The sequence below is a fragment of the Salmo salar genome, chromosome 16 (genome assembly GCF_965601325.2).
Source record: "Salmo salar chromosome 16, fSalSal1, whole genome shotgun sequence".
NCBI classification, from domain to species: Eukaryota; Metazoa; Chordata; class Actinopteri; order Salmoniformes; family Salmonidae; genus Salmo; species Salmo salar.
In genome coordinates, this window is record NC_138306.1 from 97,092,607 (window position 1) to 97,120,243 (window position 27,637).

At 50.0% G+C, this 27,637-nt stretch overlaps 1 protein-coding gene across 1 annotated transcript in view; it reads right to left on the minus strand.

Moving 5' to 3' along the window:
• LOC106575051 (glypican-6) overlaps positions 1-27,637 on the minus strand; it is a 277,451-nt gene that overhangs the window by 213,272 nt on the left and 36,542 nt on the right. Inside the window, exon 2 of the mRNA XM_082962444.1 lies at positions 5,060-5,218. Within this exon, the coding sequence (XP_082818570.1) occupies positions 5,060-5,218 (159 nt within the window). The remainder of the gene's footprint in view (positions 1-5,059; positions 5,219-27,637) is intronic.

Genomic DNA, 27,637 nt, shown 5'->3' on the forward strand with positions numbered 1-27,637 from the left:
GGGTAGGGAGACTACAGAGGGAGGAGAGAGAGGAGAGGGAGGGGAGGGAGGGTAGGAGACTACAGAGGGAGGAGAGAGAGGAGAGGGAGGGGAGGGAGACTACAGAGGTAGGAGAGAGAGGAGAGGGAGGGGAGGGAGACTACAGAGGGAGGAGAGAGAGGAGAGGGAGGGAGGGAGACTACAGAGGGAGGAGAGAGAGGAGAGGGAGGGGAGGGAAACTACAGAGGGAGGAGAGAGAGGAGACAGAGGGAGGAGGGTAGGGAGACTACAGAGGGAGGAGAGAGAGGAGAGGAGGGGAGGGAGACTACAGAGGGAGGAGAGAGAGGAGACAGAGGAGACAGAGGGGAGGGAGACTACAGAGGGAGGAGAGAGAGGAGACAGAGGAGAGGGAGGGAGGGAGACTACAGAGGGAGGAGAGAGAGGAGACAGAGGGGAGAGAGGGTAGGGAGACTACAGAGGGAGGAGAGAGAGGAGACAGAGGGGAGGAGACTACAGAGGGAGGAGAGAGAGGAGAGGGAGGGTAGGGAGACTACAGAGGGAGGAGAGAGAGGAGAGGGAGGGAGACTACAGAGGGAGGAGAGAGAGGAGAGGGAGGGAGACTACAGAGGGAGGAGAGAGACAGGAGACAGAGGGGAGGGAGACTACAGAGGGAGGAGAGAGAGGAGAGGGAGGGGAGGGAGACTACAGAGGGAGGAGAGTGGGAGAGAGAAAGGAGGGAGACTACAGAGGGAAGGGGAGAGAGAGGAGGCGGTCGGGACGACTACAGAGGGAGGAGAGCATCGGAGACAGAGGGAGGGAGACTACACAGGGAGGAGAGAGAGGAGAGGGAGGGGAGGGAGACTACAGAGGGAGGAGAGAGGAGAGGGAGGGGAGGGCGACTACAGAGGGAGGAGAGAGAGGAGACAGAGGGGAGGGAGGGGAGGGAGACTACAGAGGGAGGAGAGAGAGGAGAGGGAGGGGAGGGAAACTACAGAGGGAGGAGAGAGAGGAGACAGAGGGGAGTGAGACTACAGAGGGAGGAGAGAGAGGAGAGGAGGGTAGGGAGACTTCAGAGGGAGGAGAGAGAGGGAGAGGGAGGGGAGGGAGACTACAGAGGGAGGAGAGAGAGGAGAGGGAGGGGAGGGAGACTACAGAGAGGAGGAGAGAGAGGAGAGGGAGGGGAGGGAGACTACAGAGGGAGGAGAGAGAGGAGACAGAGGGGAGGGAGGGTAGGGAGACTACAGAGGGAGGAGAGAGAGGAGACAGAGGGGATGGAGGGGAGGGAGACTACAGAGGGAGGAGAGAGAGGAGACAGAGGAGACAGAGGGGAGGGAGACTACAGAGGGAGGAGAGAGAGGAGAGGGAGGGTAGGGAGACTACAGAGGGAGGAGAGAGAGAGACAGAGAGACAGAGGGGAGGGAGACTACAGAGGGGAGGAGAGAGAGGAGAGGAGGGGAGGGAGACTACAGAGGGAGGAGAGAGAGGAGACAGAGGGGAGGGAGGCTACAGAGGGAGGAGAGAGAGGAGAGGGAGACTACAGAGGAGGAGAGAGAGGGAGGGAGACTACAGAGGAGGAGAGATGGGGAGGGAGACTACAGAGGAGGAGAGAGGGAGGGAGACTACAGAGGGAGGAGAGAGAGGAGAGGGAGGGAGGGGAGGGAGACTACAGAGGGAGGAGAGAGAGGAGACAGAGGGGAGGGAAACTACAGAGGGAGGAGAGAGAGGAGAGGAGGGGAGGGAGACTACAGAGGGAGGAGAGAGAGGAGACAGAGGGGAGGGAGGGTAGGGAGACTACAGAGGGAGGAGAGAGAGGAGAGGGAGACTACAGAGGGAGGAGAGAGAGGAGAGGGAGGGGAGGGAGACTACAGAGGGAGGAGAGAGAGGAGACAGAGGGGAGGGAGACTACAGAGGGAGGAGAGAGAGGAGAGGGAGGGGAGGGAGACTACAGAGGGAGGAGAGAGAGGAGAGGGAGGGGAGGGAGACTACAGAGGGAGGAGAGAGAGGAGAGGGAGGGTAGGGAGACTACAGAGGGAGGAGGGAGAGGAGAGGGAGGGGAGGGAGACTACAGAGGGAGGAGGGAGAGGAGAGGGAGGGGAGGGAGGGAGGGAGACTACAGAGGGAGGAGAGAGAGGAGACAGAGGGGAGGGAGGGTAGGGAGACTACAGAGGGAGGAGAGAGAGGAGACAGAGGGGAGGGAGACTACAGAGGGAGGAGAGAGAGGAGAGGGAGGGGAGGGAGACTACAGAGGGAGGAGAGAGATGGAGAGGGAGGGGAGGGAGACGACAGAGGGAGGAGAGAGAGGATACAGAGGGGAGGGAGACTACAGAGGGAGGAGAGAGGACAGAGGAGAGAGAGGAGAGATTAGAGAGAGGAGAGAGGAGGAGAGAGGAGAGAGGAGAGAGGAGAGAGAGGAGAGAGTAGGAGAGAGGACAGAGGAGAGAGAGGAGAGAGGAGAGGACAGAGGAGAGATTAGAGAGAGGAGAGAGGACAGAGGAGAGATTAGAGAGAGGACAGAGGACAGAGGAGAGGAGGGGAAAGATTAGAGAGAGGAGAGAGGACAGAGGAGAGATTAGAGAGAGGAGAGAAGGGACAGAGGAGAGAGTAGGAGAGATGAGAGAGAGGACAGAGGAGCGAGAGGAGACAGCGAGGAGGAGAGAGGGCAGAGAGGAGAGAGAGAAATTAGAGAGAGGTGACAGAGTAGTCTAAACCCTACTACCTTCCTAGGTGGCCCCATGGCCTCTCATTACCCCAACCCATAACCCTCTTCTGAATGAATATTCATATGAGTCAACCATCACAGGGCTGCCGGCCCAGACGGCATCTCTAGCCGTGCTCTCAGCATCCCCAGGACCAGCTGGCTGTTTGTGTTGTCTGACATGTCCAATCTCTCTGTGGCTCAGGCCTCTATGGTCACCTGCTCCGAGATGTCCACTATCGTCGCTGTGCCCGACTGAATGACCAGCGACTCTTAGCTCTGCACTTCCATCACCACCAAGAAGTGCTTTGATAGGCCGGTTTATCTCACCTCCTCTCTCACCTCCTCCCTCACCTCCTCCCTCTCCATCTCACCTCCTCCCTCCCTCCCTGACACACTCCACCCTCTCCATCTCACCTCCTCCCTCCCTGACACACTCTACCCTCTCCAACTCACCTCCTCCCTCCCTCCCTGACACACTCTACCCTCTCCATCTCACCTCCTCCCTCCTCCCTGACACACTCTACCCTCTCCATCTCACCTCCTCCCTCCCCTCCCCTCCACACTCCACCCTCTCCATCTCACCTCCTCCCTCCCTGACACACTCCACCCTCTCCAACTCACCTCCTCCCTCCCTCCCTGACACACTCTAACCCTCTCCATCTCACCTCCTCCCTCCCCTCCCCTCCACACTCCACCCTCTCCATCTCACCTCCTCCCTCCCCTGCCACACTCCAGCCCCTCTCCATCTCACCTCCTCCCTCCATCTCACCTCCTCCCTCCATCTCACCTCCTCCCTCCCCTACCCTCTCCATCTCACCTCCTCCCTCCATCTCACCTCCTCCCTCCATCTCACCTCCTCCCTCCATCTCACCTCCTCCCTCACCTCCTCCATCCATCTCACCTCCTCCCTCACCTCTACCCTCTCCATCTCACCTCCTCCCTCCCATCTCACCTCCTCCCTCCATCTCACCTCCTCCCTCACCTCTACCCTCTCCATCTCACCTCCTCTCTCCATCTCACCTCCTCCCTCCATCTCACCGCCTCTCTCACCTCCTCCCTCCATCTCACCTCCTCCCTCCACCTCACCTCCTCCCTCACCTCCTCCCTCCATCTCACCTCCTCCCTCCATCTCACCTCCTCCCTCACCTCCTCCATCCATCTCACCTCCTCCCTCACCTCTACCCTCTCCATCTCACCTCCTCCCTCCATCTCACCTCCTCCCTCCATCTCACCTCCTCCCTCACCTCTACCCTCTCCATCTCACCTCCTCTCTCCATCTCACCTCCTCCCTCCATCTCACCGCCTCTCTCACCTCCTCCCTCCATCTCACCTCCTCCCTCCACCTCACCTCCTCCCTCACCTCCTCCCTCCATCTCACCTCCTCCCTCCATCTCACCTCTACCCTCTCCATCTCACCTCCTCCCTCACCTCTACACTCTCCATCTCACCTCCTCCCTCTACGACACGCTCCACCCTCTCCATCTCACCTCCTAACTCCATCTCACCTCCTCCCTCCCCTCCACACTCCACCCTCTCCATCTCACCTCCTCCCTCCCTCCCCTACACACTCCACCCTCTCCATCTCACCTCCTCCCTCCCTGACACACTCTACCCTCTCCATCTCACCTCCTCCCTCCCCTACACACTCCACCCTCTCCATCTCACCTCCTCCCTCCCTCCCCTCCACACTCTACCCTCTCCATCTCACCTCCTCCCTCCCCCCTCTCCACTTCACCTCCTCCCTCCCTGACACACTCCACCCTCTCCATCTCACCTCCTCCCTCCCCTCCACACTCTACCCTCTCCATCTCACCTCCTTCCTCCCCTCCACACTCCACCCTCTCCATCTCACCTCCTCCCTCCCCCCTCTCCACTTCACCTCCTCCCTCCCTGACACACTCCACCCTCTCCATCTCACCTCCTCCCTCCCTCCCCTCCACACTCTACCCTCTCCATCTCACCTCCTCCCTCCCTGACAGAACAACAGATTCACGGTGTGAGGTAGCAGGACAACAGATTCACGGTGTGAGGTAGCAGGACAACAGATTCACGGTGTGAGAGGTAGCAGGACAACAGATTCACGGTGTGAGGTAGCAGGACAACAGATTCACGGTGTGAGTGAGGAACTAGACTTTGCCCAGTGAGGTCACCAGTTCCATTTCACAGACACGTCAGGGTTCACAACTCAGTGTTCCCCCCCCCCCCATCACTAGATAGGCGGGGCGTTTCCAATAACATCCACTTTTGTACCAACTGCTTACTGGGTACAATAACAGCAATGGAGTCAGCTGATATCCAAAATGAGCTCCGACCTTTTTTGCTACGGAGATCAGGACACACAATGACAGACAAGAAAACCCCAGCTAGTCGTGTCTGTCTTACCGTCAAACTGTTGATGTCTGGACACCAAGGTTGTCCTGAGTGTTTGACTGGTGTCCTCCACCAGGTTCTCAAACTCCAGCTTGCTCTGCTGCCCCAGTTTCTCCTCCATGTCGGACGTACAACAGGTGTAGCCCTGAGAACACACACGCAGGTGTTCACCTGGGTAGAGAGAGAGACAGACAGTTAATACCTGGAGGAGAGGAACAGACAGACAGACAGACAGACAGACAGACAGACAGACAGACAGACAGACAGACAGACAGACAGACAGACAGACAGACAGACAGACAGACAGACAGACAGACATTCACCTGGGTAGAGAGAGAGACAGTTAATCCCTGAAGGAGCAGGAGAGACAGACAGACAGACAGACAGACAGACAGACAGACAGACAGACAGACAGACAGACATTGTTATACGTGAGACAGACAGACAGACAGACAGACAGACAGACAGACAGACAGACAGACAGACAGACAGACAGACAGACAGACAGACAGACAGACAGACAGACAGACAGACAGACAGACAGATGTTCACCTAAGGGACAGAAAGACTCCTGAGGGAGATGGACTGACGGACGGACGAGACAGACGGGACAGACGGACGAGACAGACAGAAAGATTTGGTTCCAAGATGGCGTAGTAGTGCAGATGTGGTTTGTCCTCCTCTCGTGTACTTTTGTATTTTTCGTCTTCCATTTATTAATTAAATATACCTTCGGTAACCCGCTTCACTTAATGTTACAAGGATCCGCTATTTTTTTTGACCTTATAGCCAGAACCTCCATCAGAGGCTAACCAGCTAATTAGCTACTAGCTATTTAGCCATTGTTAGCGGCCTTTCCTTCTGCACAGACACCAGCCGTTTAAAAAAGAAATATTTGCCAGCATCGGACTGTTTTCTCCACTACAACGCCGGATTCTTGCCGTAAACCCTGGACCATTACTCCTGATCATCCCAGCTAGCTAGTTGCCACCGAGTGACCCTGCCCCGAAGCTAGCCCTGAGCCAGGCCCACCTCCCGGTCTACTCTGTGATCACCCGGTTACTCAGCTGATTCCTCCCGGACTCTACCCCAACACGGCTAGAATCCACCACTCCACCGGATCCTTGCCGTAAGCTCTGGACCTTTGCATCGGATCATCGCTGCTAGCTAGGTGCTAACGAGTGGCTATAGTGGCAAACGTCCCTGGCCCGAAGCTAGAACCAGTTAGCCGCGAGCCAGGCGCATCTCCCGGCTAGCAAACGAAATTACTACAACTACAATTACCTCTTTCGTCATCTGGCCCGGACCCTTTGTTGACACGGCGCCCCGCCGTACCACCACGACTGGTCCGCCGACTTAACTCCATCCGCTCTTTGCCGAACGTCGAAGCAGACTCTTCTACTTACCCCGGCCTGCTAACTTTAAACACTGAGTCTCCCGCGTGCTAGCTTAGTAACGACTACCCCGCGGCTTCCCTGTTCCATCTATTGCTGCCCCCTGGACCCTATGATCACTTGGCTACATAGCTGATGCCTGCTGGACTGTCCATTAATCACGGTAATCACGGTACAGCCCCGAACTCAGGTCCTGCGTGTAGTTAACCGACCTTCATCGCCATTTTACCTGTTGTTGTTGTCTTAGCTGATTAGCTCTTGTTGTCTTACCCGTTGTTGCCTTAGCTAGCTCTCCCAATCAACACCTGTGTTTGCTTAAAGCCTCGCTTTATGTCTCTCTCAAATGTCAATATGCCTTGTATACTGTTGTTTAGGGTATTTATCATTGTTTTAGTTTACTGCGGAGCCCCTAGTCCCACTGTACATGCCTTAGATACCTCCTTTGTCCCACCTCCCACACATGTGATGACCTCACCCAGCATAATTAGCCTGTCCAGAGATGCAACTTCTCTTATCATCACTCGGTGCCTGGGTTTACCTCCACTGTACCCTCACCCCACCATACCCCTGTCTGTACATTATGCCCTGAATCTATTCTACCACGCCCAGAAATCTGCTCCTTTTATTCTCTGTCCCCAACGCACTAGACGACCAGTTCTTATAGCCTTTAGCCGTACCCTCATCCTACTCCTCCTCTGTTCCTCTGGTGATGTAGAGGTTAACCCAGGCACTGCAGCCCCCTGCACCACTCCCATTCCCCAGGTTCTTATAGCCTTTAGCCGTACCCTCATCCTACTCCTCCTCTGTTCCTCTGGTGATGTAGAGGTTAACCCAGGCACTGCAGCCCCCTGCACCACTCCCATTCCCCAGGTTCTTAAAGCCTTTAGCCGTACCCTCATCCTACTCCTCCTCTGGTGATGTAGAGGTTAACCCAGGCCCTGCTGCCCCCAGCACCGCTCCCATTCCCCAGGTTCTTATAGCCTTTAGCCGTACCCTTATCCTACTCCTCCTCTGTTCCTCTGGTGATGAAGAGGTTAACCCAGGCCATGTGTGTCACCAGGCGCTCTCATTTGTTGACTTCTGTAACCGTAAAAGCCTTGGTTTCATGCATGTTAACATCAGAAGCCTCCTCCCTAAGTTTGTTTTATTCACTGCTTTAGCACACTCCGCCAACCCTGATGTCCTAACCGTGTCTGAATCCTGGCTTAGGAAGGCCACCAAACATTTTGCGATTTCCATACCCAACTACAACAATTTCCGTCAAGATAGAACTGCCAAAGGGGGAGGAGTTGCAATCTACTCCAGAGATGGCCTGCAAAGTTCTGTCATACCTTCCAGGTCTGTGCCAAAACAGTTCGAGCTTCTAATTTCAAAAATGAATCTCTCCAGAAGCAAGTCTCTCAACCTTGCCGCCTGTTATAAACCCCCCTCAGCTCCCAGCTGTTGCCCTGGACACCATATGTGAATTGATTACCCCCCATCTATCTTCAGAGCTCGTGCTGCTAGGTGACCTAAACTGGGACATGCTTAACACCCCGGCAGTCCTACAATCTAAGATAGATGCCCTCAATTTCACACAAATTATCAAGGAACCTACCAGGTACAACCCTAAATCCGTAACCATGGGCACCCTCAATCTAAACTAGTGTCACATGCGTTGATGAAAGAGGACCAAGGCGCAGGTGAAACGGAAAACAACTACCCACAAACCCAAAGGAAAAAACAGGCTGCCTAAGTATGGCTTCCAATCAGAGACAACGAAAGACACCTGCCTCTGATTGGAAACCATACTCGGACACAACATAGAAAATGAACATAGAAAATGAAATCTAGAACAAATCCCCTCTAAACAAATCAACCCCAAAACACACAAAAACAACCCCCTGCCATACTACAAGTTTTACTGGTCAGGACATGACAGCTAGATGCCCTCAATCTCACACAAATGATCAAGGAACCCACCAGGTACAACCCTAAATCTGTAACCATGGGCACCCTCATAGATATCATCCTGACCAACTCACCCTATAAATACACTTCTGCTGTTTTCAATAAGGATCTCAGTGATCACTGCCTCATTGCCTGCATCCGTTATGGGTCAGCGGTCAAACGACCAACTCTCATCACTGTCAACTGCTCCCTAAAACACTTCTGCAAGCAGGCCTTTCTAATCGACCTGGCCCGGGTATCCTGGAAGGATATTCACCTCATCCCGTCAGTCGAGGATGCCTGGTCATTCTTGAAAAGTAATTTCCTCACCATCTTAAATAAGCGTTCCCCTTTCAAAAAATGTAGAACTAAGAACAGATTTAGCCCTTGGTTCACTCCAGACCTGACTGCCCTTGACCAGCACAAAAACATCCTGTGGCGGACTGCAGTAGCATCGAATAGCCCCCGCGATATGCAACTTTTCAGGAAAGTCAGGAACCAATACACGCAGTCAGTCAGGAGAGCAAAGGCTAGCTTTTTCAAACAGAAATTTGCATATTGTATCTCTAACTCCAAAAAGTTTTGGGACACTGTAAAGTCCATGGAGAATAAGAGCACCTCCTCCCAGCTGCCCACTGCACTGAGGCTAGGAAACACTGTCACCACCGATAAATCCATGATAATCGAGAATTTCAATAAGCATTTCTCTACGGCTGGCCATGCTTTACTCCTGGTTACCCCAACCCCGGCCAACAGCTCCGCACCCCCTGCAGCTACTTGCCCAAACCTCCCCAGCTTCTCCTTCACCCAAATCCAGACAGCTGATGTTCTGAAAGAGCTGCAAAACCTGGACCCATACAAATCAGCCGGGCTAGACAATCTGGACCCTCTCTTTATAAAACTATCCGCCGCCATTGTTGCAACCCCTATTACCAGTCTGTTCAACCTCTCATTTCGTCCGAGATCCTAAAGATTGGAAAGCTTCCCCTCTTCAAAGGGGGTGACACTCTAGACCCAAACTGTTACAGACCTATATCCATCATGCCCTGCCTTTCTAAAGTCTTTGAAAGCCAAGTTAATAAACAGATCCCTGACCATTTCGAATCCCACCGTACCTTCTCCGCTGTGCAATCCGGTTTTCGAGCTGGTCATGGGTGCACCTCAGCCACGCTCAAGGTCCTAAACGATATCATAACCACCATCGATAAAAGACAATACTGTGCTGCCGTCTTCATCGACCTGGCCAAGGCTTTCGATTCTGTCAATCACCGCATTCTTATCTGCAGACTCAACAGCCTTGGTTTCTCAAATGTCGCTCTTGCTGCGGGTGATTCCCTGATCCACCTCTATGCAGACGACACCATTCTGTATACATCTGGCCCTTTGTTAACTAACCACCAAACGAGATTCAATGCCATACAACACTCCTTCTGTGGCTTCCAACTGCTCTTAAACGCTAGTAAAACCAAATGCATGCTTTTCAACCGTTTGCTGCCCGCACCCGCCCGCCCGACTAGCATCACTACTCTGGACGGTTCTGACTCAAATACCTAGGTGTCTGGCTAGACTGTAAACTCTCCTTTCAGACTCATATTAAGCATCTTCAATCCAAAATTAAATCTAGAATCGGCTTCCTATTTCGCAACAAAGCCTCCTTCACTCATGCTGCCAAACATACCCTCGTAAAACTGACCATCCTACCGATCCTCGACTTCGGCGATGTCATTTACAAAATAGCCTCCAATACTCTACTCAGCAAACTGGATGCAGTCTATCACAGTGCCATCCGTTTTGTCACCAAAGCCCCTTATACCACCCACCACTGCGACCTGTATGCTCTAGTCGGCTGGCCCTCGCTACATATTTGTCGCCAGACCCACTGGCTCCAGGTCATCTATAAGTCTATGCTAGGTAAAGCTCCGCCTTATCTCAGCTCACTGGTCACGATAACAACACCCACCCATAGCACGCGCTCCAGCAGGTATGTCTCACTGGTCATACCCAAAGCCAACACCTCCTTTGGCCGCCTTTCCTTCCAGCTCTCTGCTGCCAGTGACTGGAACGAATTGCAAAAATCGCTGAAGCTGGAGACTTTTTATTTCCCTCGCTAACTTTAAACATCACCTATCTGAGCAGCTAACCGATCGCTGCAGCTGTACATAGTCCATCTGTAAATAGCCCATCCAATCTACCTACCTCATCCCCATATTGTTTTTATTTACTTTGCTGCTCTTTTGCACACCAGTACCACTACTTACAGACCATCATCTGCTCATCATCATCTGCTCATCTATCACTCCAATATTAATCTGCTAAATTGTAATTACTTTGCTACTATGGCCTATTTATTGCCTTACCTCCTCACGCCATTTGCACACACTGTATATAGACTTTATTTTTTTCTACTGTATTATTGACTGTATGTTTGTTTTATTCCATGTATAACTCTGTGTTGTTGTCTGTGTCACACTGCTTTGCTTTATCTTGGCCAGGTCGCAGTTGTAAATGAGAACTTGTTCTCAACTGGCCTACCTGGTTAAATAAAGGACTTGTTCTCAACTGGCCTACCTGGTTAAATAAAGGACTTGTTCTCAACTGGCCTACCTGGTTAAATAAAGGACTTGTTCTCAACTAGCCTACCTGGTTAAATAAAGGACTTGTTCTCAACTAGCCTACCTGGTTAAATAAAGGACTTGTTCTCAACTGGCCCACCTGGTTAAATAAAGGACTTGTTCTCAACTAGCCTACCTGGTTAAATAAAGGACTTGTTCTCAACTAGCCTACCTGGTTAAATAAAGGACTTGTTCTCAACTAGCCTACCTGGTTAAATAAAGGACTTGTTCTCAACTGGCCCACCTGGTTAAATAAAGGACTTGTTCTCAACTAGCCTACCTGGTTAAATAAAGGACTTGTTCTCAACTAGCCTACCTGGATAAATAAAGGACTTGTTCTCCACTGGCCTACCTGGTTAAATAAAGGACTTGTTCTCAACTAGCCTACCTGGTTAAATAAAGGACTTGTTCTCAACTAGCCTACCTGGATAAATAAAGGACTTGTTCTCAACTAGCCTACCTGGTTAAATAAAGGACTTGTTCTCAACTAGCCTACCTGGTTAAATAAAGGACTTGTTCTCAACTAGCCCACCTGGTTAAATAAAGGACTTGTTCTCAACTAGCCTACCTGGTTAAATAAAGGACTTGTTCTCAACTAGCCTACCTGGTTAAATAAAGGACTTGTTCTCAACTAGCCTACCTGGTTAAATAAAGGACTTGTTCTCAACTAGCCTACCTGGTTAAATAAAGGACTTGTTCTCAACTAGCCTACCTGGTTAAATAAAGGACTTGTTCTCAACTAGCCTACCTGGTTAAATAAAGGACTTGTTCTCAACTAGCCTACCTGGTTAAATAAAGGACTTGTTCTCAACTGGCCTACCTGGTTAAATAAAGGACTTGTTCTCAACTAGCCCACCTGGTTAAATAAAGGACTTGTTCTCAACTAGCCTACCTGGTTAAATAAAGGACTTGTTCTCAACTAGCCTACCTGGTTAAATAAAGGACTTGTTCTCAACTAGCCTACCTGGTTAAATAAAGGACTTGTTCTCAACTGGCCTACCTGGTTAAATAAAGGACTTGTTCTCAACTGGCCTACCTGGTTAAATAAAGGACTTGTTCTCAACTGGCCTACCTGGTTAAATAAAGGACTTGTTCTCAACTAGCCTACCTGGTTAAATAAAGGACTTGTTCTCAACTGGCCTACCTGGTAAAATAAAGGACTTGTTCTCAACTGGCCTACCTGGTTAAATAAAGGACTTGTTCTCAACTAGCCTACCTGGTTAAATAAAGGACTTGTTCTCAACTGGCCTACCTGGTTAAATAAAGGACTTGTTCTCAACTAGCCTACCTGGTTAAATAAAGGACTTGTTCTCAACTAGCCTACCTGGTTAAATAAAGGACTTGTTCTCAACTGGCCTACCTGGTTAAATAAAGGTTAAATATTATTATATGGAGGAGAGGAACAGACAGACAGACAGACAGACAGACAGACAGACAGACAGACAGACAGACAGACGGACGGACGGACGGACGGACGGACGGACGACGGACGGACGGACGGACGGACGGACGGACGGACGGACAGACAGACAGACAGACAGACAGACAGACAGACAGACAGACAGACAGACAGACAGACAGACAGACAGACAGACAGACAGACAGACAGACAGGTGTTCACCTAAAGGACAGACAGATTCCTGAGGGACATGGACAGACAGGGAGCATGGCTGTTATACACATCAACAGAGCTTTCTTCCACTGAGAAGGAGTCAAGTCAAGTCCCCAAAAGGCAGGAGGGAGTGTTTGATCAAGCCTCTCCTGTGATTACGAGATTCCCAGGACACACAGAAGAGAGAGAGAGAGAGAGAGAGAGAGAGAGAGAGAGAGAGAGAGAGAGAGAGAGAGACACAGAGAGAGAGAGAGAGAGAGAGAGAGAGAGAGAGAGACACAGAGAGAGAGAGAGAGAGAGAGAGAGAGAGAGAGAGACAGAGAGAGAGAGAGAGAGAGAGACAGAGAGAGAGAGAGAGAGAGAGAGAGAGAGAGAGAGAGAGAGAGAGAGAGAGAGAGAGAGAGAGAGAGAGAGAGAGGAAGAGAGAGCGAGAGAGAGAGAGAGAGAGAGAGAGAGAGAGAGAGAGAGAGACAGAGAGAGAGAGAGAGAGAGAGAGAGACACAGAGAGAGAGAGAGAGACAGAGAGAGAGAGAGAGAGAGAGAGGCTGGAACAGAATGGAGGCTGAGGCCCACGGCGATTTAGAGAGATGAGAAGAGACGACACAACGTAAAACCAACATAGCGGGCTAATAATCACATTTCACATTCTAGATAATGAAGCGATAAATTAGTATGAGGTTAAATGTGACATTGATGCCTTTCTCCGTCTCAGTGCGGAGAACTGTCTAACTCTCTGGACAGCGCGTTGGTGTGGCACCAAATTCAGAAGAGAGAAGAAGAACCACAGTAAGAGTTCTCCTGCTGACTGTTAATGAAGACCGGGCGACAACACAGAGACAGAGACCCGCCACTCTCTAGACAACACAGACACAGAGCCTCACACAGACACAGAGCCTCACACAGACACAGAGCCTCACACAGACACAGAGCCTCACACAGACACAGAGCCTCACACACAGACACAGAGACCCGCCACTCTCTAGACAACACAGACACAGAGCCTCACACAGACACAGAGCCTCACACAGAGACAGAGCCTCACACAGAGACAGAGCCTCACACACAGACACAGAGCCTCACACAGACACAGAGCCTCACACAGACACAGAGCCTCACACAGACACAGAGCCTCACACAGAGACAGAGCTTCACACAGACCACAGAGCCTCACACAGACACAGAGCCTCACACAGACACAGAGCCTCACACAGACACAGAGCCTCACACAGACAGAGCCTCACACAGACAGAGCCTCACACAGACACAGAGCCTCACACAGACACAGAGCCTCACACAGACACAGAGCCTCACACAGACACAGAGCCTCACACAGACACAGAGACCCGCCACTCTCTAGACAACACAGACACAGAGCCTCACACAGACACAGAGCCTCACACAGAGACAGAGCCTCACACAGAGACAGAGCCTCACACACAGACACAGAGCCTCACACAGACACAGAGCCTCACACAGACACAGAGCCTCACACAGACACAGAGCCTCACACAGAGACAGAGCCTCACACACAGACACAGAGCCTCACACAGACACAGAGCCTCACACAGACACAGAGCCTCACACAGACACAGAGCCTCACACAGACACAGAGCTTCACACAGACCACAGAGCCTCACACAGACACAGAGCCTCACACAGACACAGAGCTTCACACAGACACAGAGCCTCACACACAGACACAGAGCCTCACACACAGACACAGAGCCTCACACAGACACAGAGCCTCACACAGACACAGAGCCTCACACAGACACAGAGCCTCACACAGAGACAGAGCCTCACACAGAGACCCGCCACTCTCTAGACAACACAGACACAGAGCCTCACACAGACACAGAGCCTCACACACAGACACAGAGCCTCATACACAGACACAGAGCCTCACACAGACACAGAGCCTCACACAGACACAGAGCTTCACACAGACACAGAGCCTCACACACAGACACAGAGCCTCACACACAGACACAGAGCCTCACACAGAGACAGAGCCTCACACAGACACAGAGCCTCACACAGAGACAGAGCCTCACACAGACACGGAGCCTCACACAGACACAGAGCCTCACACAGACACAGAGCCTCACACAGACAGAGAGCCTCACACAGAGACAGAGCCTCACACAGAGACAGAGCCTCACACAGAGACAGAGCCTCACACAGAGACAGAGCCTCACACAGAGACCCGCCACTCTCCAGACAACACAGACACAGAGCCACACACAGACACAGAGCCTCACACAGACACAGAGCGTCACACAGAGACCCGCCACTCTCCAGACAACACAGACACAGAGCCTCACACAGAGACCCGCCACTCTCCAGACAACACAGACACAGAGCCTCACACAGACACAGAGCCTCACACAGAGACCCGCCACTCTCCAGACAACACAGACACAGAGCCTCACACAGAGACCCGCCACTCTCCAGACAACACAGACCACAGAGCTTCACACAGACACAGAGCCTCACACAGAGTCCCGCCACTCTCCAGACAACACAGACACAGAGCTTCACACAGACACAGAGCCTCACACAGACACAGAGCCTCACACACAGACACAGAGCCTCACACAGACACAGAGCCTCACACAGACACAGAGCCTCACACAGACACAGAGCCTCACACAGACACAGAGCTTCACACAGAGACCCGCCACTCTCCAGACAACACAGACACAGAGCCTCACACAGACACAGAGCCTCACACAGACACAGAGCCTCACACAGAGACCCGCCACTCTCTAGACAACACAGACACAGAGCCACACACAGAGACACACGCTTATTACAGGGTTTACTACACAAGCCGACTGGAATCAACATTTCACTGTTTTTGTTTACGCTTGAAGGGCTTTGTCGCATAGCATGTGTGATTGTGAGGAGAACGCAACCACACAGAGTTGATTGAGATCTTTGTTTACATATGTGATCCCTCACCACAAGGCTGTAAACAGAACAGCAGCTAACAGCTAACAGAGAGGCAGAGAAACAGAGCAGCAGATCAGCAGCTAACAGCTAACAGAGAGGCAGAGAAACAGAGCAGCAGATCAGCAGCTAACAGCTAACAGCTAACAGAGCAGTAGATCAGCAGCTAACAGCTAACAGCTAACAGAGCAGTAGATCAGCAGCTAACAGCTAACAGAGAGGCAGAGAAACAGAGCAGCAGATCAGGAGCTAACAGCTAACAGAGCAGCAGAGTAACAGAGCAGTAGATCAGCAGCTAACAGCTAACAGCTAACAGAGCAGTAGTTCAGCAGCTAACAGCTAACAGAGCAGTAGATCAGCAGCTAACAGCTAACAGAGCAGTAGAGAAACAGAGCAGCAGATCAGCAGCTAACAGCTAACAGAGCAGCAGAGAAACAGAGCAGCAGATCAGCAGCTAACAGCTAACAGAGCAGCAGAGTAACAGAGCAGTAGATCAGCAGCTAACAGCTAACAGCTAACAGAGCAGCAGAGAAACAGAGCAGTAGATCAGCAGCTAACACCTAACAACTAACAGAGCAGCAGAGAAACAGAGCAGCAGCTAACAGCTAACAGAGCAGCAGTGATCCCTCACCACAAGGCTGTAAACAGAACAGCAGCTAACAGCTAACAGAGAGGCAGAGAAACAGAGCAGCAGATCAGCAGCTAACAGAGCAGCAGAGTAACAGAGCAGTAGATCAGCAGCTAACAGCTAACAGAGCAGTAGATCAGCAGCTAACAGCTAACAGAGCAGCAGAGAGACAGAGCAGTACATCAGCAGCTAACAGCTAACAGAGCAGCAGAGAGACAGAGCAGTACATCAGCAGCTAACAGCTAACAGCTAACAGAGCAGCAGAGCAACAGAGCAGCAGATCAGCAGCTAACAGCTAACAGAGCAGCAGAGTAACAGAGCAGTAGATCAGCAGCTAACAGCTAACAGCTAACAGAGCAGCAGAGTAACAGAGCAGTAGATCAGCAGCTAACAGCTAACAGAGCAGCAGAGAGACAGAGCAGTACATCAGCAGCTAACAGCTAACAGAGCAGCAGAGAGACAGAGCAGTACATCAGCAGCTAACAGCTAACAGCTAACAGAGCAGCAGAGCAACAGAGCAGCAGATCAGCAGCTAACAGCTAACAGAGCAGCAGAGAAACAGAGCAGTAGATCAGCAGCTAACAGCTAACAGCTAACAGAGCAGCAGAGAAACAGAGCAGAAGATCAGCAGCTAACAGCTAACAGCTAACAGAGCAGCAGAGTAACAGAGCAGTAGATCAGCAGCTAACAGCTAACAACTAACAGAGCAGCAGAGAAACAGAGCAGTAGATCAGCAGCTAACAGCTAACAGAGCAGCAGAGAAACAGAGCAGTAGATCAGCAGCTAACAGCTAACAACTAACAGAGCAGCAGAGAAACAGAGCAGTAGATCAGCAGCTAACAGCTAACAGCTAACAGAGCAGTAGATCAGCAGCTAACAGCTAACAGAGCAGAAGAGCAACAGAGCAGTAGATCAGCAGCTAACAGCTAACAGAGCAGCAGAGTAACAGAGCAGTAGATCAGCAGCTAACAGAGAAACAGAGCAGCAGAGTAACAGAGCAGTAGATCAGCAGCTAACAGCTAACAGAGCAGCAGAGAAACAGAGCAGTAGATCAGCAGCTAACAGCTAACAGAGCAGCAGAGTAACAGAGCAGTAGATCAGCAGCTAACAGAGCAGCAGAGAAACAGAGCAGCAGAGAAACAGAGCAGTAGATCAGCAGCTAACAGCTAACAGAGCAGCAGAGAAACAGAGCAGTAGATCAGCAGCTAACAGCTAACAGCTAACAGAGCAGTAGATCAGCAGCTAACAGCTAACAGAGCAGCAGAGAAACAGAGCAGTAGATCAGCAGCTAACAGCTAACAGAGCAGCAGAGAAACAGAGCAGTAGATCAGCAGCTAACAGCTAACAGAGCAGCAGAGTAACAGAGCAGTAGATCAGCAGCTAACAGCTAACAGAGCAGCAGAGAAACAGAGCAGTAGATCAGCAGCTAACAGCTAACAGAGCAGCAGAGTAACAGAGCAGTAGATCAGCAGCTAACAGAGCAGCAGAGAAACAGAGCAGCAGATCAGCAGCTAACAGCTAACAGAGCAGCAGAGAAACAGAGCAGTAGATCAGCAGCTAACAGCTAACAGAGCAGCAGAGTAACAGAGCAGTAGATCAGCAGCTAACAGAGCAGCAGAGAAACAGAGCTGCAGATCAGCAGCTAACAGCTAACAGAGCAGCAGAGAAACAGAGCAGTAGATCAGCAGCTAACAGCTAACAGCTAACAGAGCAGCAGAGTAACAGAGCAGTAGATCAGCAGCTAACAGCTAACAGCTAACAGAGCAGCAGAGAAACAGAGCAGCAGATCAGCAGCTAACAGCTAACAGAGCAGCAGAGAGACAGAGCAGTACATCAGCAGCTAACAGCTAACAGCTAACAGAGCAGCAGAGAAACAGAGCAGTAGATCAGCAGCTAATAGTCAGGGACTAACACAGTAGTAGTAGTAGTAATAGTAGTAGTGGTAGTAGTAGTAGTAGTAGTAGTAGTAGTAGTAGTAGTAGTAGTAGTAGTAATAGTAGTAGTAGTAGTAATAGTAGTAGTGGTAGTACTAGTAGTAGTAGTAGTAGTAGTAGTAGTAGTAGTAATAGTAGTAGTGGTAGTAGTAGTAGTTGTAATAGTAGTAGTAGTAGTAATAGTAGTAGTGGTAGTACTAGTAGTAGTAGTAGTAGTAGTAGTAGTAGTAGTAATAGTAGTAGTCAGGGACTAACACAGTAGTAGTAGTAGTAGTAGTAGTAGTAGTAGTAGTAGTAGTAGTAGTAATAGTAGTAGTGGTAGTAGTAGTAGTAGTAGTAGTAGTAGTAATAGTAGTAGTGGTAGTAGTAGTAGTAGTAGTAGTAGTAATAGTAGTAGTGGTAGTAGTAATAGTAGTAGTGGTAGTAGTAGTAGTAGTAGTAGTAATAGTAGTAGTGGTAGTAGTAGTAGTAGTAGTAGTAGTAATAGTAGTAGTGGTAGTAGTAGTAGTAGTAGTAGTAGTAGTAGTAGTAATAGTAGTAGTCAGGGACTAACACAGTAGTAGTAGTAGTAGTAGTAGTAGTAATAATAGTAGTAGTGGTAGTAGTAGTAGTAGTAGTAGTAGTAGTAGTAATAGTAGTAGTGGTAGTAGTAGTGGTAGTAGTAGTAGTAGTAGTAGTAGTAGTAATAGTAGTAGTGGTAGTAGTAGTAGTAGTAGTAGTAGTAGTAGTAGTAATAGTAGTAGTGGTAGTAGTAATAGTAGTAGTGGTAGTAGTAGTAGTAGTAGTAGTAGTAGTAGTGGTAGTAGTAGTAGTAGTAGTAGTAGTAGTAGTAGTAATAGTAGTAGTGGTAGTAGTAATAGTAGTAGTAGTAATAGTAGTAGTGGTAGTAGTAGTAGTAGTAGTAGTAGTAATAGTAGTAGTGGTAGTAGTAATAGTAGTAGTGGTAGTAGTAATAGTAGTAGTAGTAATAGTAGTAGTGGTAGTAGTAATAGTAGTAGTGGCAGTAGTAATAGTAGTAGTGGTAGTAGTAATAGTAGTAGTAGTAATAGTAGTAGTGGTAGTAGTAATAGTAGTAGTAGTAATAGTAGTAGTGGCAGTAGTAATAGTAGTAGTGGTAGTAGTAATAGTAGTAGTAGTAATAGTAGTAGTGGTAGTAGTAATAGTAGTAGTAGTAATAGTAGTAGTGGCAGTAGTAATAGTAGTAGTAGGTCCTGTGTAGCTCAGTTGGTAGAGCATGGTGTTTGCAACGCCAGGGTTGTGGGTTCGATTCCCACGGGGGACCAGTATGGAAGAAAAAAAAAACATGTATGAAATGTATGCATTCACTACTGTAAGTCGCTCTGGATAAGAGTGTCTGCTAAATGACTAAAATGTAATGTAGTAGTAGTAAGGGATCAGTAGTAGATGGTGACATTAGCTGATCAGAGATGGTGACATTAGCAGAGTTTGATCAGAGATGGTGACATTAGCAGAGAGTTTGATCAGAGATGGTGACATTAGCAGAGAGTTTGATCAGAGATGGGGGAAAGACGTCTGTAATTACAGAAGGCAACATAACTGAAGAGGTAAACTCATCTTCTGTTGCTGGGATTTGACGGTGAAACATTCTGGCCCCGGGGACCATGTTTTCTAATCAGAGTGAAGCGAGCCGAGAGAAATAACATTTATTTTACTGAGAGAGAGAGAGAGAGAGAGAAAATCACACATTAGCCCTTTTGGTACATTCTCTAGATGCCTCCCAAATGGCATTCTATTCCCTTTTAGGGCCTATTTGAGTTCTGGTCCCAAAAAGTAGTGCGCTACATAGGGAATAGGATGCCATTTGGGATTCATTCCTCTTCGTGGCCCAGATGTTTCAGGATCATTATCTCTGGGATGTGAACACCGGGGTCTGATTGAGACATAGCAGCGGTTGAAATTAGCTGGATGTCCTGACTACAGACTGAACACTGCTGAACGCAGACAGAGCCACAAACAACCAGGCCTAGTGCTCAATGACTTGAATGACCAGAGAGGGAAAATATGGTGAGAGCGAGAGACAACGACAACAACGAAGGACCATTTAACACAAAGGGCCCGTCCCCAAAATGGCACCCCATTCCCCTTTAAAGCGCAATACTTTTTGAACAAGGTTTCCTGCTACAGTAATGCCCTAAATAGGGAATAGGTGTTTAGGTTCAGTCAGGGTGATCAGACAGATGGAGACCGGATCCAAAGCTCCTTTCAGAAAGTTCCCTGTGTTCTGATTCTGTTGGTATCAGCAGTTGTAGAGTGAGCCAGAGCGAAGGAAGGCTCTGGAACTACAAGATTTAATCAACTATCTGTGTTGTTGTGTTGTGTTGTCAACTAGCCAACTTCTACCGACTAGCAGCACTGTAGAAACTATTACATTACAACGGAACGACTTGATTACTGTAGTGTTAGCTAGCTACATAGTTGTCTTTGTCATAGTTTGATAATTGTGTAGTTTAGAGTAATTATCGAGGTTAGCTAGCCAGCTATTTTCGTCCCCCGCGACGCCATCTTCCAAACCTAGCCAACTATTACCGACGAGCAGCATTGTAGAAACTAAATACATTACAAAGGAACGTCTTGATTAGTGCTATGTTAGCTAGCTACATAGCTGCCTTTGTATCATGATAATGGTGTAGTACTGAAACTATCGAGGTTACCTAGCCAGCTACACTTTCAAACAAAGTCAACAACGCAGCCACTGCTAGCTAGCCTACTCCACCAGCCAGCAGTACTGTATCATTTTAGTCATTTTAGTCAATAAGATTTTTGCAACGTAAGCTTAACTTTCTGAACATTCGAGACGTGTAGTCCACTTGTCATTCCAATCTCCTTTGCATTAGCGTAGCCTCTTCTGTAGCCTGTCAACTATGTGTCTGTCTATCCCTGTTCTCTCCCCTCTGCACAGGCCACACAAACGCTTCACACCGCATGGCCGCTGCCACTCTAACCTGGTGGTCCCAGCGCGCACGACCCACGTGGAGTTCCAGGTCTCCGGCAGCCTCTGGAACTGCCGGTCTGCGGCCAACAAGGCAGAGTTCATCTCAGCCTATGCTGCCCTCCAGTCCCTCGACTTCTTGGCGCTGACGGAAACATGGATTACCACAGATAACACTGCTACTCCTACTGCTATGTCCTCGTCTGGCCACGTGTTCTCGCATACCCCTAGAGCATCTGGCCAGCGGGGTGGTGGCACTGGAATCCTCATCTCTCCCAAATGGACATTCTCTCTTTCTCCCCTGACCCATCTGTCTATCTCCTCATTTGAATTCCATGCTGTCACAGTTACCAGCCCTTTCAAGCTTAACATCCTTATCATTTATCGCCCTCCAGGTTCCCTTGGAGAGTTCATCAATGAGCTTGACGCCTTGATAAGTTCCTTTCCTGAGGATGGCTCACCTCTCACAGTTCTGGGTGACTTTAACCTCCCCACGTCTACCTTCGACTCATTCCTCTCTGCCTCCTTCTTTCCACTCCTCTCCTCTTTTGACCTCACCCTCTCACCTTCCCCCCCCTACTCACAAGGCAGGCAATACGCTTGACCTCATATTTAATAGATGCTGTTCTTCCACTAATCTCATTGCAACTCCCCTCCAAGTCTCCGACCACTACCTTGTATCCTTTTCCCTCTCGCTCTCATCCAACACTTCTCACTCTGCCCCTACTCGGATGGTACTGCGCCGTCCCAACCTTCACTCTCTCTCTCCCGCTACTCTCTCCTCTTCCATCCTATCATCTCTTCCCTCTGCTCAAACCTTCTCCAACCTATCCCCTGATTCTACCTCCTCAACCCTCGTCTCCTCCCTTTCTGCATCCTTTGATTATCTATGTCCCCTATCCTCCAGGCCGGCTCGGTCCTCCCCTCCTGCTCCGTGGCTTGACGACTCATTGTGAGCTCACAGAACAGGGCTCCGGGCAGCCGAGCGGAAATGGAGGAAAACTCGCCTCCCTGCGGACCTGGCATCCTTTCACTCCCTCCTCTCTACATTTTCCTCTTCTGTCTCTGCTGCTAAAGCCACTTTCTACCACTCTAAACTCCAAGCATCTGCCTCTAACCCTAGGAAGCTCTTTGCTACCTTCTCCTCCCTCCTGAATCCTCCTCCCCCTCCCCCCCCTCCTCCCTCTCTGCGGATGACTTCGTCAACCATTTTGAAAAGAAGGTCGACGACATCCGATCCTCGTTTGCTAAGTCAAACGACACCGCTGGTCCTGCTCACACTGCCCTACCATGTGCTTTGACCTCTTTCTCCCCTCTCTCTCCAGATGAAATCTCGCGTCTTGTGACGGCCGGCCGCCCAACAACCTGCCCGCTTGACCCTATCCCCTCCTCTCTTCTCCAGACCATTTCCGGAGACCTTCTCCCTTACCTCACCTCGCTCATCAACTCATCATTGACCGCTGGCTATGTTCCTTCCGTCTTCAAGAGAGCGAGAGTTGCACCCCTTCTGAAAAAACCTACACTCGATCCCTCCGATGTCAACAACTACAGACCAGTATCCCTTCTTTCTTTTCTCTCCAAAACTCTTGAACGTGCCGTCCTTGGCCAGCTCTCCTGCTATCTCTCTCAGAATGACCTTCTTGATCCAAATCAGTCAGGTTTCAAGACTGGTCATTCAACTGAGACTGCTCTTCTCTGTGTCACGGAGGCTCTCCGCACTGCTAAAGCTAACTCTCTCTCCTCTGCTCTCATCCTCCTTGACCTATCTGCTGCCTTTGATACTGTGAACCATCAGATCCTCCTCTCCACCCTCTCCGAGTTGGGCATCTCCGGCGCGGCCCACGCTTGGATTGCGTCCTACCTGACAGGTCGCTCCTACCAGGTGGCGTGGCGAGAATCTGTCTCCGCACCACGTGCTCTCACCACTGGTGTCCCCCAGGGCTCTGTTCTAGGCCCTCTCCTATTCTCGCTATACACCAAGTCACTTGGCTCTGTCATATCCTCACATGGTCTCTCCTATCATTGCTATGCAGACGACACACAATTAATCTTCTCCTTTCCCCCTTCTGATAACCAGGTGGCGAATCGCATCTCTGCATGTCTGGCAGACATATCAGTGTGGATGACGGATCACCACCTCAAGCTGAACCTCGGCAAGACGGAGCTGCTCTTCCTCCCGGGGAAGGACTGCCCGTTCCATGATCTCGCCATCACGGTTGACAACTCCCTTGTGTCCTCCTCCCAGAGTGCTAAGAACCTTGGCGTGACCCTGGACAACACCCTGTTGTTCTCCACTAACATCAAGGCGGTGACCCGATCCTGTAGGTTCATGCTCTACAACATTCGCAGAGTACGACCCTGCCTCACACAGGAAGCGGCGCAGGTCCTAATCCAGGCACTTGTCATCTCCCGTCTGGATTACTGCAACTCGCAGTTGGCTGGGCTCCCTGCCTGTGCCATTAAACCCCTACAACTCATCCAGAACGCTGCAGCCCGTCTGGTGTTCAACCTTCCCAAGTTCTCTCACGTCACCCCGCTCCTCCGCTCTCTCCACTGGCTTCCAGTTGAAGCTCGCATCCGCTACAAGACCATGGTGCTTGCCTACGGAGCTGTGAGGGGAACGACACCTCCGTACCTTCAGGCTCTGATCAGGCCCTACACCCAAACAAGGGCACTGCGTTCATCCACCTCTGGCCTGCTGGCCCCCCTACCTCTGAGGAAGCACAGTTCCCGCTCAGCCCAGTCAAAACTGTTCGCTGCTCTGGCACCCCAATGGTGGAACAAGCTCCCTCACGACGCCAGGACAGCGGAGTCAATCACCACCTTCCGGAGACACCTGAAACCCCACCTCTTTAAGGAATACCTGGGATAGGATAAAGTAATCCTTCTAACCCCCCCTTAAAAGATTTAGATGCACTATTGTAAAGTGGTTGTTCCACTGGATATCATAAGGTGAATGCACCAATTTGTAAGCCGCTTTGGATAAGAGCGTCTGCTAAATGACTTAAATGTAATGTAAATGTAAATGTCAGTCAGACAGACAGAAAGAAAGAGAGAGAGAGAGGAACATCTTTGTTCTGTAGGGAAACACTGTTCTGTCTGGGACGGAGATCTGTTGTACTCCGACAAAAAGAGGAGTGAGATCTGTTGTACTCCGACCAGAAAGAGGAGTGAGATCTGATGTACTCCGACCAGAAAGAGGAGTGAGATCTGATGTACTCCGACAGAAAGAGGAGTGAGATCTGTTGTACTCCGACCAGAAGGAGGAGTGAGATCTGATGTACTCCGACCAGAAAGAGGAGTGAGATCTGATGTACTCCGACCAGAAAGAGGAGTGAGATCTGTTGTACTCCGACAGAAAGAGGGACAGAGATCTGTTGTACTCCGACAGAAAGAGGAGTGAGATCTGTTGTACTCCGACCAGAAAGAGGAGTGAGATCTGTTGTACTCCGACAGAAAGAGGGAGTGAGATCTGTTGTACTCCGACAGAAAGAGGGAGTGAGATCTGTTGTACTCCGACAGAAAGAGGAGTGAGATCTGTTGTACTCCGACAGAAAGAGGAGTGAGATCTGTTGTACTCCGACAGAAAGAGGAGTGAGATCTGCTGTACTCCGACAGAAAGAGGAGTGAGATCTGTTGTACTCCGACAGAAAGAGGAGTGAGATCTGTTGTACTCCGACAGAAAGAGGAGTGAGATCTGTTGTACTCCGACAGAAAGAGGAGTGAGATCTGTTGTACTCCGACATAAAAAGGAGTGAGATCTGTTGTACTCCGACCAGAAAGAGAAGTGAGATCTGTTGTACTCCGACAGAAAGAGGAGTGAGATCTGTTGTACTCCGACAGAAAGAGGAGTGAGATCTGTTGTACTCTGACAGAAAGAGGAGTGAGATCTGTTGTACTCCGACAGAAAGAGGAGTGAGATCTGTTGTACTCCTACAGAAAGAGGAGTGAGATCTGTTGTACTCCGACAGAAAGAGGACGGAGCTCCGTTGTACTCCGACAGAAAGAGGACGGAGCTCCGTTGTACTCCGACAGAAAGAGGAGTGAGATCTGTTGTACTCCGACAGAAAGAGGAGTGAGATCTGTTGTACTCCGACAGAAAGAGGAGTGAGATCTGTTGTATTCCGACAGAAAGAGGAGTGAGATCCGTTGTACTCCGACAGAAAGAGGAGTGAGATCCGTTGTACTCCGACAGAAAGAGGAGTGAGATCTGTTGTACTCCGACAGAAAGAGGAGTGAGATCTGTTGTACTCCGACCAGAAAGAGGAGTGAGATCTGTTGTACTCCGACCAGAAAGAGGGGTGCGATCTGTTGTACTCCGACCAGAAAGAGGAGTGAGATCTGTTGTACTCCGACCAGAAAGAGGGGTGCGATCTGTTGTACTCCGACCAGAAAGAGGAGTGAGATCTGTTGTACTCCGACCAGAAAGAGGAGTGAGATCTGTTGTACTCCGACCAGAAAGAGGAGTGAGATCTGTTGTACTCCGACCAGAAAGAGGAGTGAGATCTGTTGTACTCCGACAGAAAGAGGAGTGAGATCTGTTGTACTCCGACCAGAAAGAGGAGTGAGATCTGTTGTACTCCGACGGAAAGAGGACGGAGATCTGTTGTACTCCGACAGAAAGAGGAGTGAGATCTGTTGTACTCCGACCAGAAAGAGGAGTGAGATCTGTTGTACTCCGACCAGAAAGAGGAGTGAGATCTGTTGTACTCCGACAGAAAGAGGAGTGAGATCTGTTGTACTCCGACGGAAAGAGGAGTGAGATCTGTTGTACTCCGACGGAAAGAGGAGTGAGATCTGTTGTACTCCGACCAGAAAGAGGAGTGAGATCCGTTGTACTCCGACAGAAAGGAAAAGGAGATCAATCAGTGAACAAAGTCTAAGAACGACAAAGTCATAATCTTAATAAAATAAACTTTTCAGACATTTACATTTTTTTTTAACTTGACAAACTGTCAACATTCAACTTCGGACTGTGAATCACTTCCAATGGCAGTTAATCCCGTTCAAACCGTGTTCCAGTTGTATCTATATAGTATCATTGCTATTGTCACGTCCTGACCATAGTAAGATGATCTTTTCTATGGTAGAGTAGGTCAGGGCGTGACAGGGGGGGGGGTGTTTTGTGTTTTTCTATGTTTTGTATTTCTATGTTTAAGTTCTATTTTTCTATTTCTCTGTTGTTGTTTTTTTTTGGGGGGGATGATCTCCAATTAGAGGCAGCTGGTCCTCGTTGTCTCTAATTGGAGATCATACTGAAGTAGGGTTTTTTTCCCACCTGTGTTTGTGGGTAGTTGTCTTCTGTTTAGTTTATGTACCTGACAGAACTGAACGCTTTAGTTTTCTCTTTGTTATTTTGTCTTTAGTGTTCTGAGTTAAAATAGATTTCATCATGATACTGTAACACGTCGGGAGAGATACCGTAACACAGCGGGAGAGATACCGTAACACAGCGGGAGAGATACCGTAACACAGCGGGAGACACAGCGGGAGAGATACTGTAACACAGCGGGAGAGATACCGTAACACAGTGGGCGAGATACTGTAACACAGCGGGAGAGATACCATAACACAGCAGGAGAGATAACGTAACACAGCGGGAGAGATACCGTAACACAGCGGGAGAGATACCGTAACACAGTAGCGGGAGAGATACCGTAACACAGTAGAGGGAGAGACACCGTAACACAGCGGGAGAGATACCATAACACAGCGGGAGATATGCGTACCGTAACACAGCGGGAGAGATACTGTAACACAGCGGGAGAGATACCGTAACACAGCGGGAAGAGATACTGTAACACAGCGGGAGAGATACCGTAACACAGCGGGAGACACAGCGGGGAGAGATACTGTAACACAGCGGGAGACACAGCGGGGAGAGATACTGTAACACAGCGGGAGAGATACCGTAACACAGCGGGAGAGAAACCGTAACACAGCGGGAGAGATACCGTAACACAGCGGGAGAGATACCGTAACACAGCGGGAGAGACACCGTAACACAGCGGGAGAGACACTGTAACACAGCGGGAGACACAGTGGGAGAGATACTGTAACACAGCGGGAGAGATACTGTAACACAGCGGGAGACACAGCGGGAGAGATACCGTAACACAGCGGGAGACACAGCGGGAGAGATACCGTAACACAGCGGGAGAGATACTGTAACACAGCGGGAGACACAGCGGGAGAGATACCGTAACACAGCGGGAGAGATGCTGTAACACAGCGGGAGAGATACTGTAACACAGCGGGAGAGATACCGTAACACAGCGGGAGACACAGCGGGAGAGATACTGTAACACAGCGGGAGACACAGCGGGAGAGATACTGTAACACAGCGGGAGAGATACTGTAACACAGCGGGAGAGATACCGTAACACAGCGGGAGAGACACTGTAACACAGCGGGAGAGATACTGTAACACAGCGGGAGAGATACTGTAACACAGCGAGAGACACAGCGGGAGAGATACTTTAACACAGCGGGAGAGATACCGTAACACAGCGGGAGACACAGCGGGAGAGATACTGTAACACAGCGGGAGAGATACTGTAACACAGCGGGAGAGATACC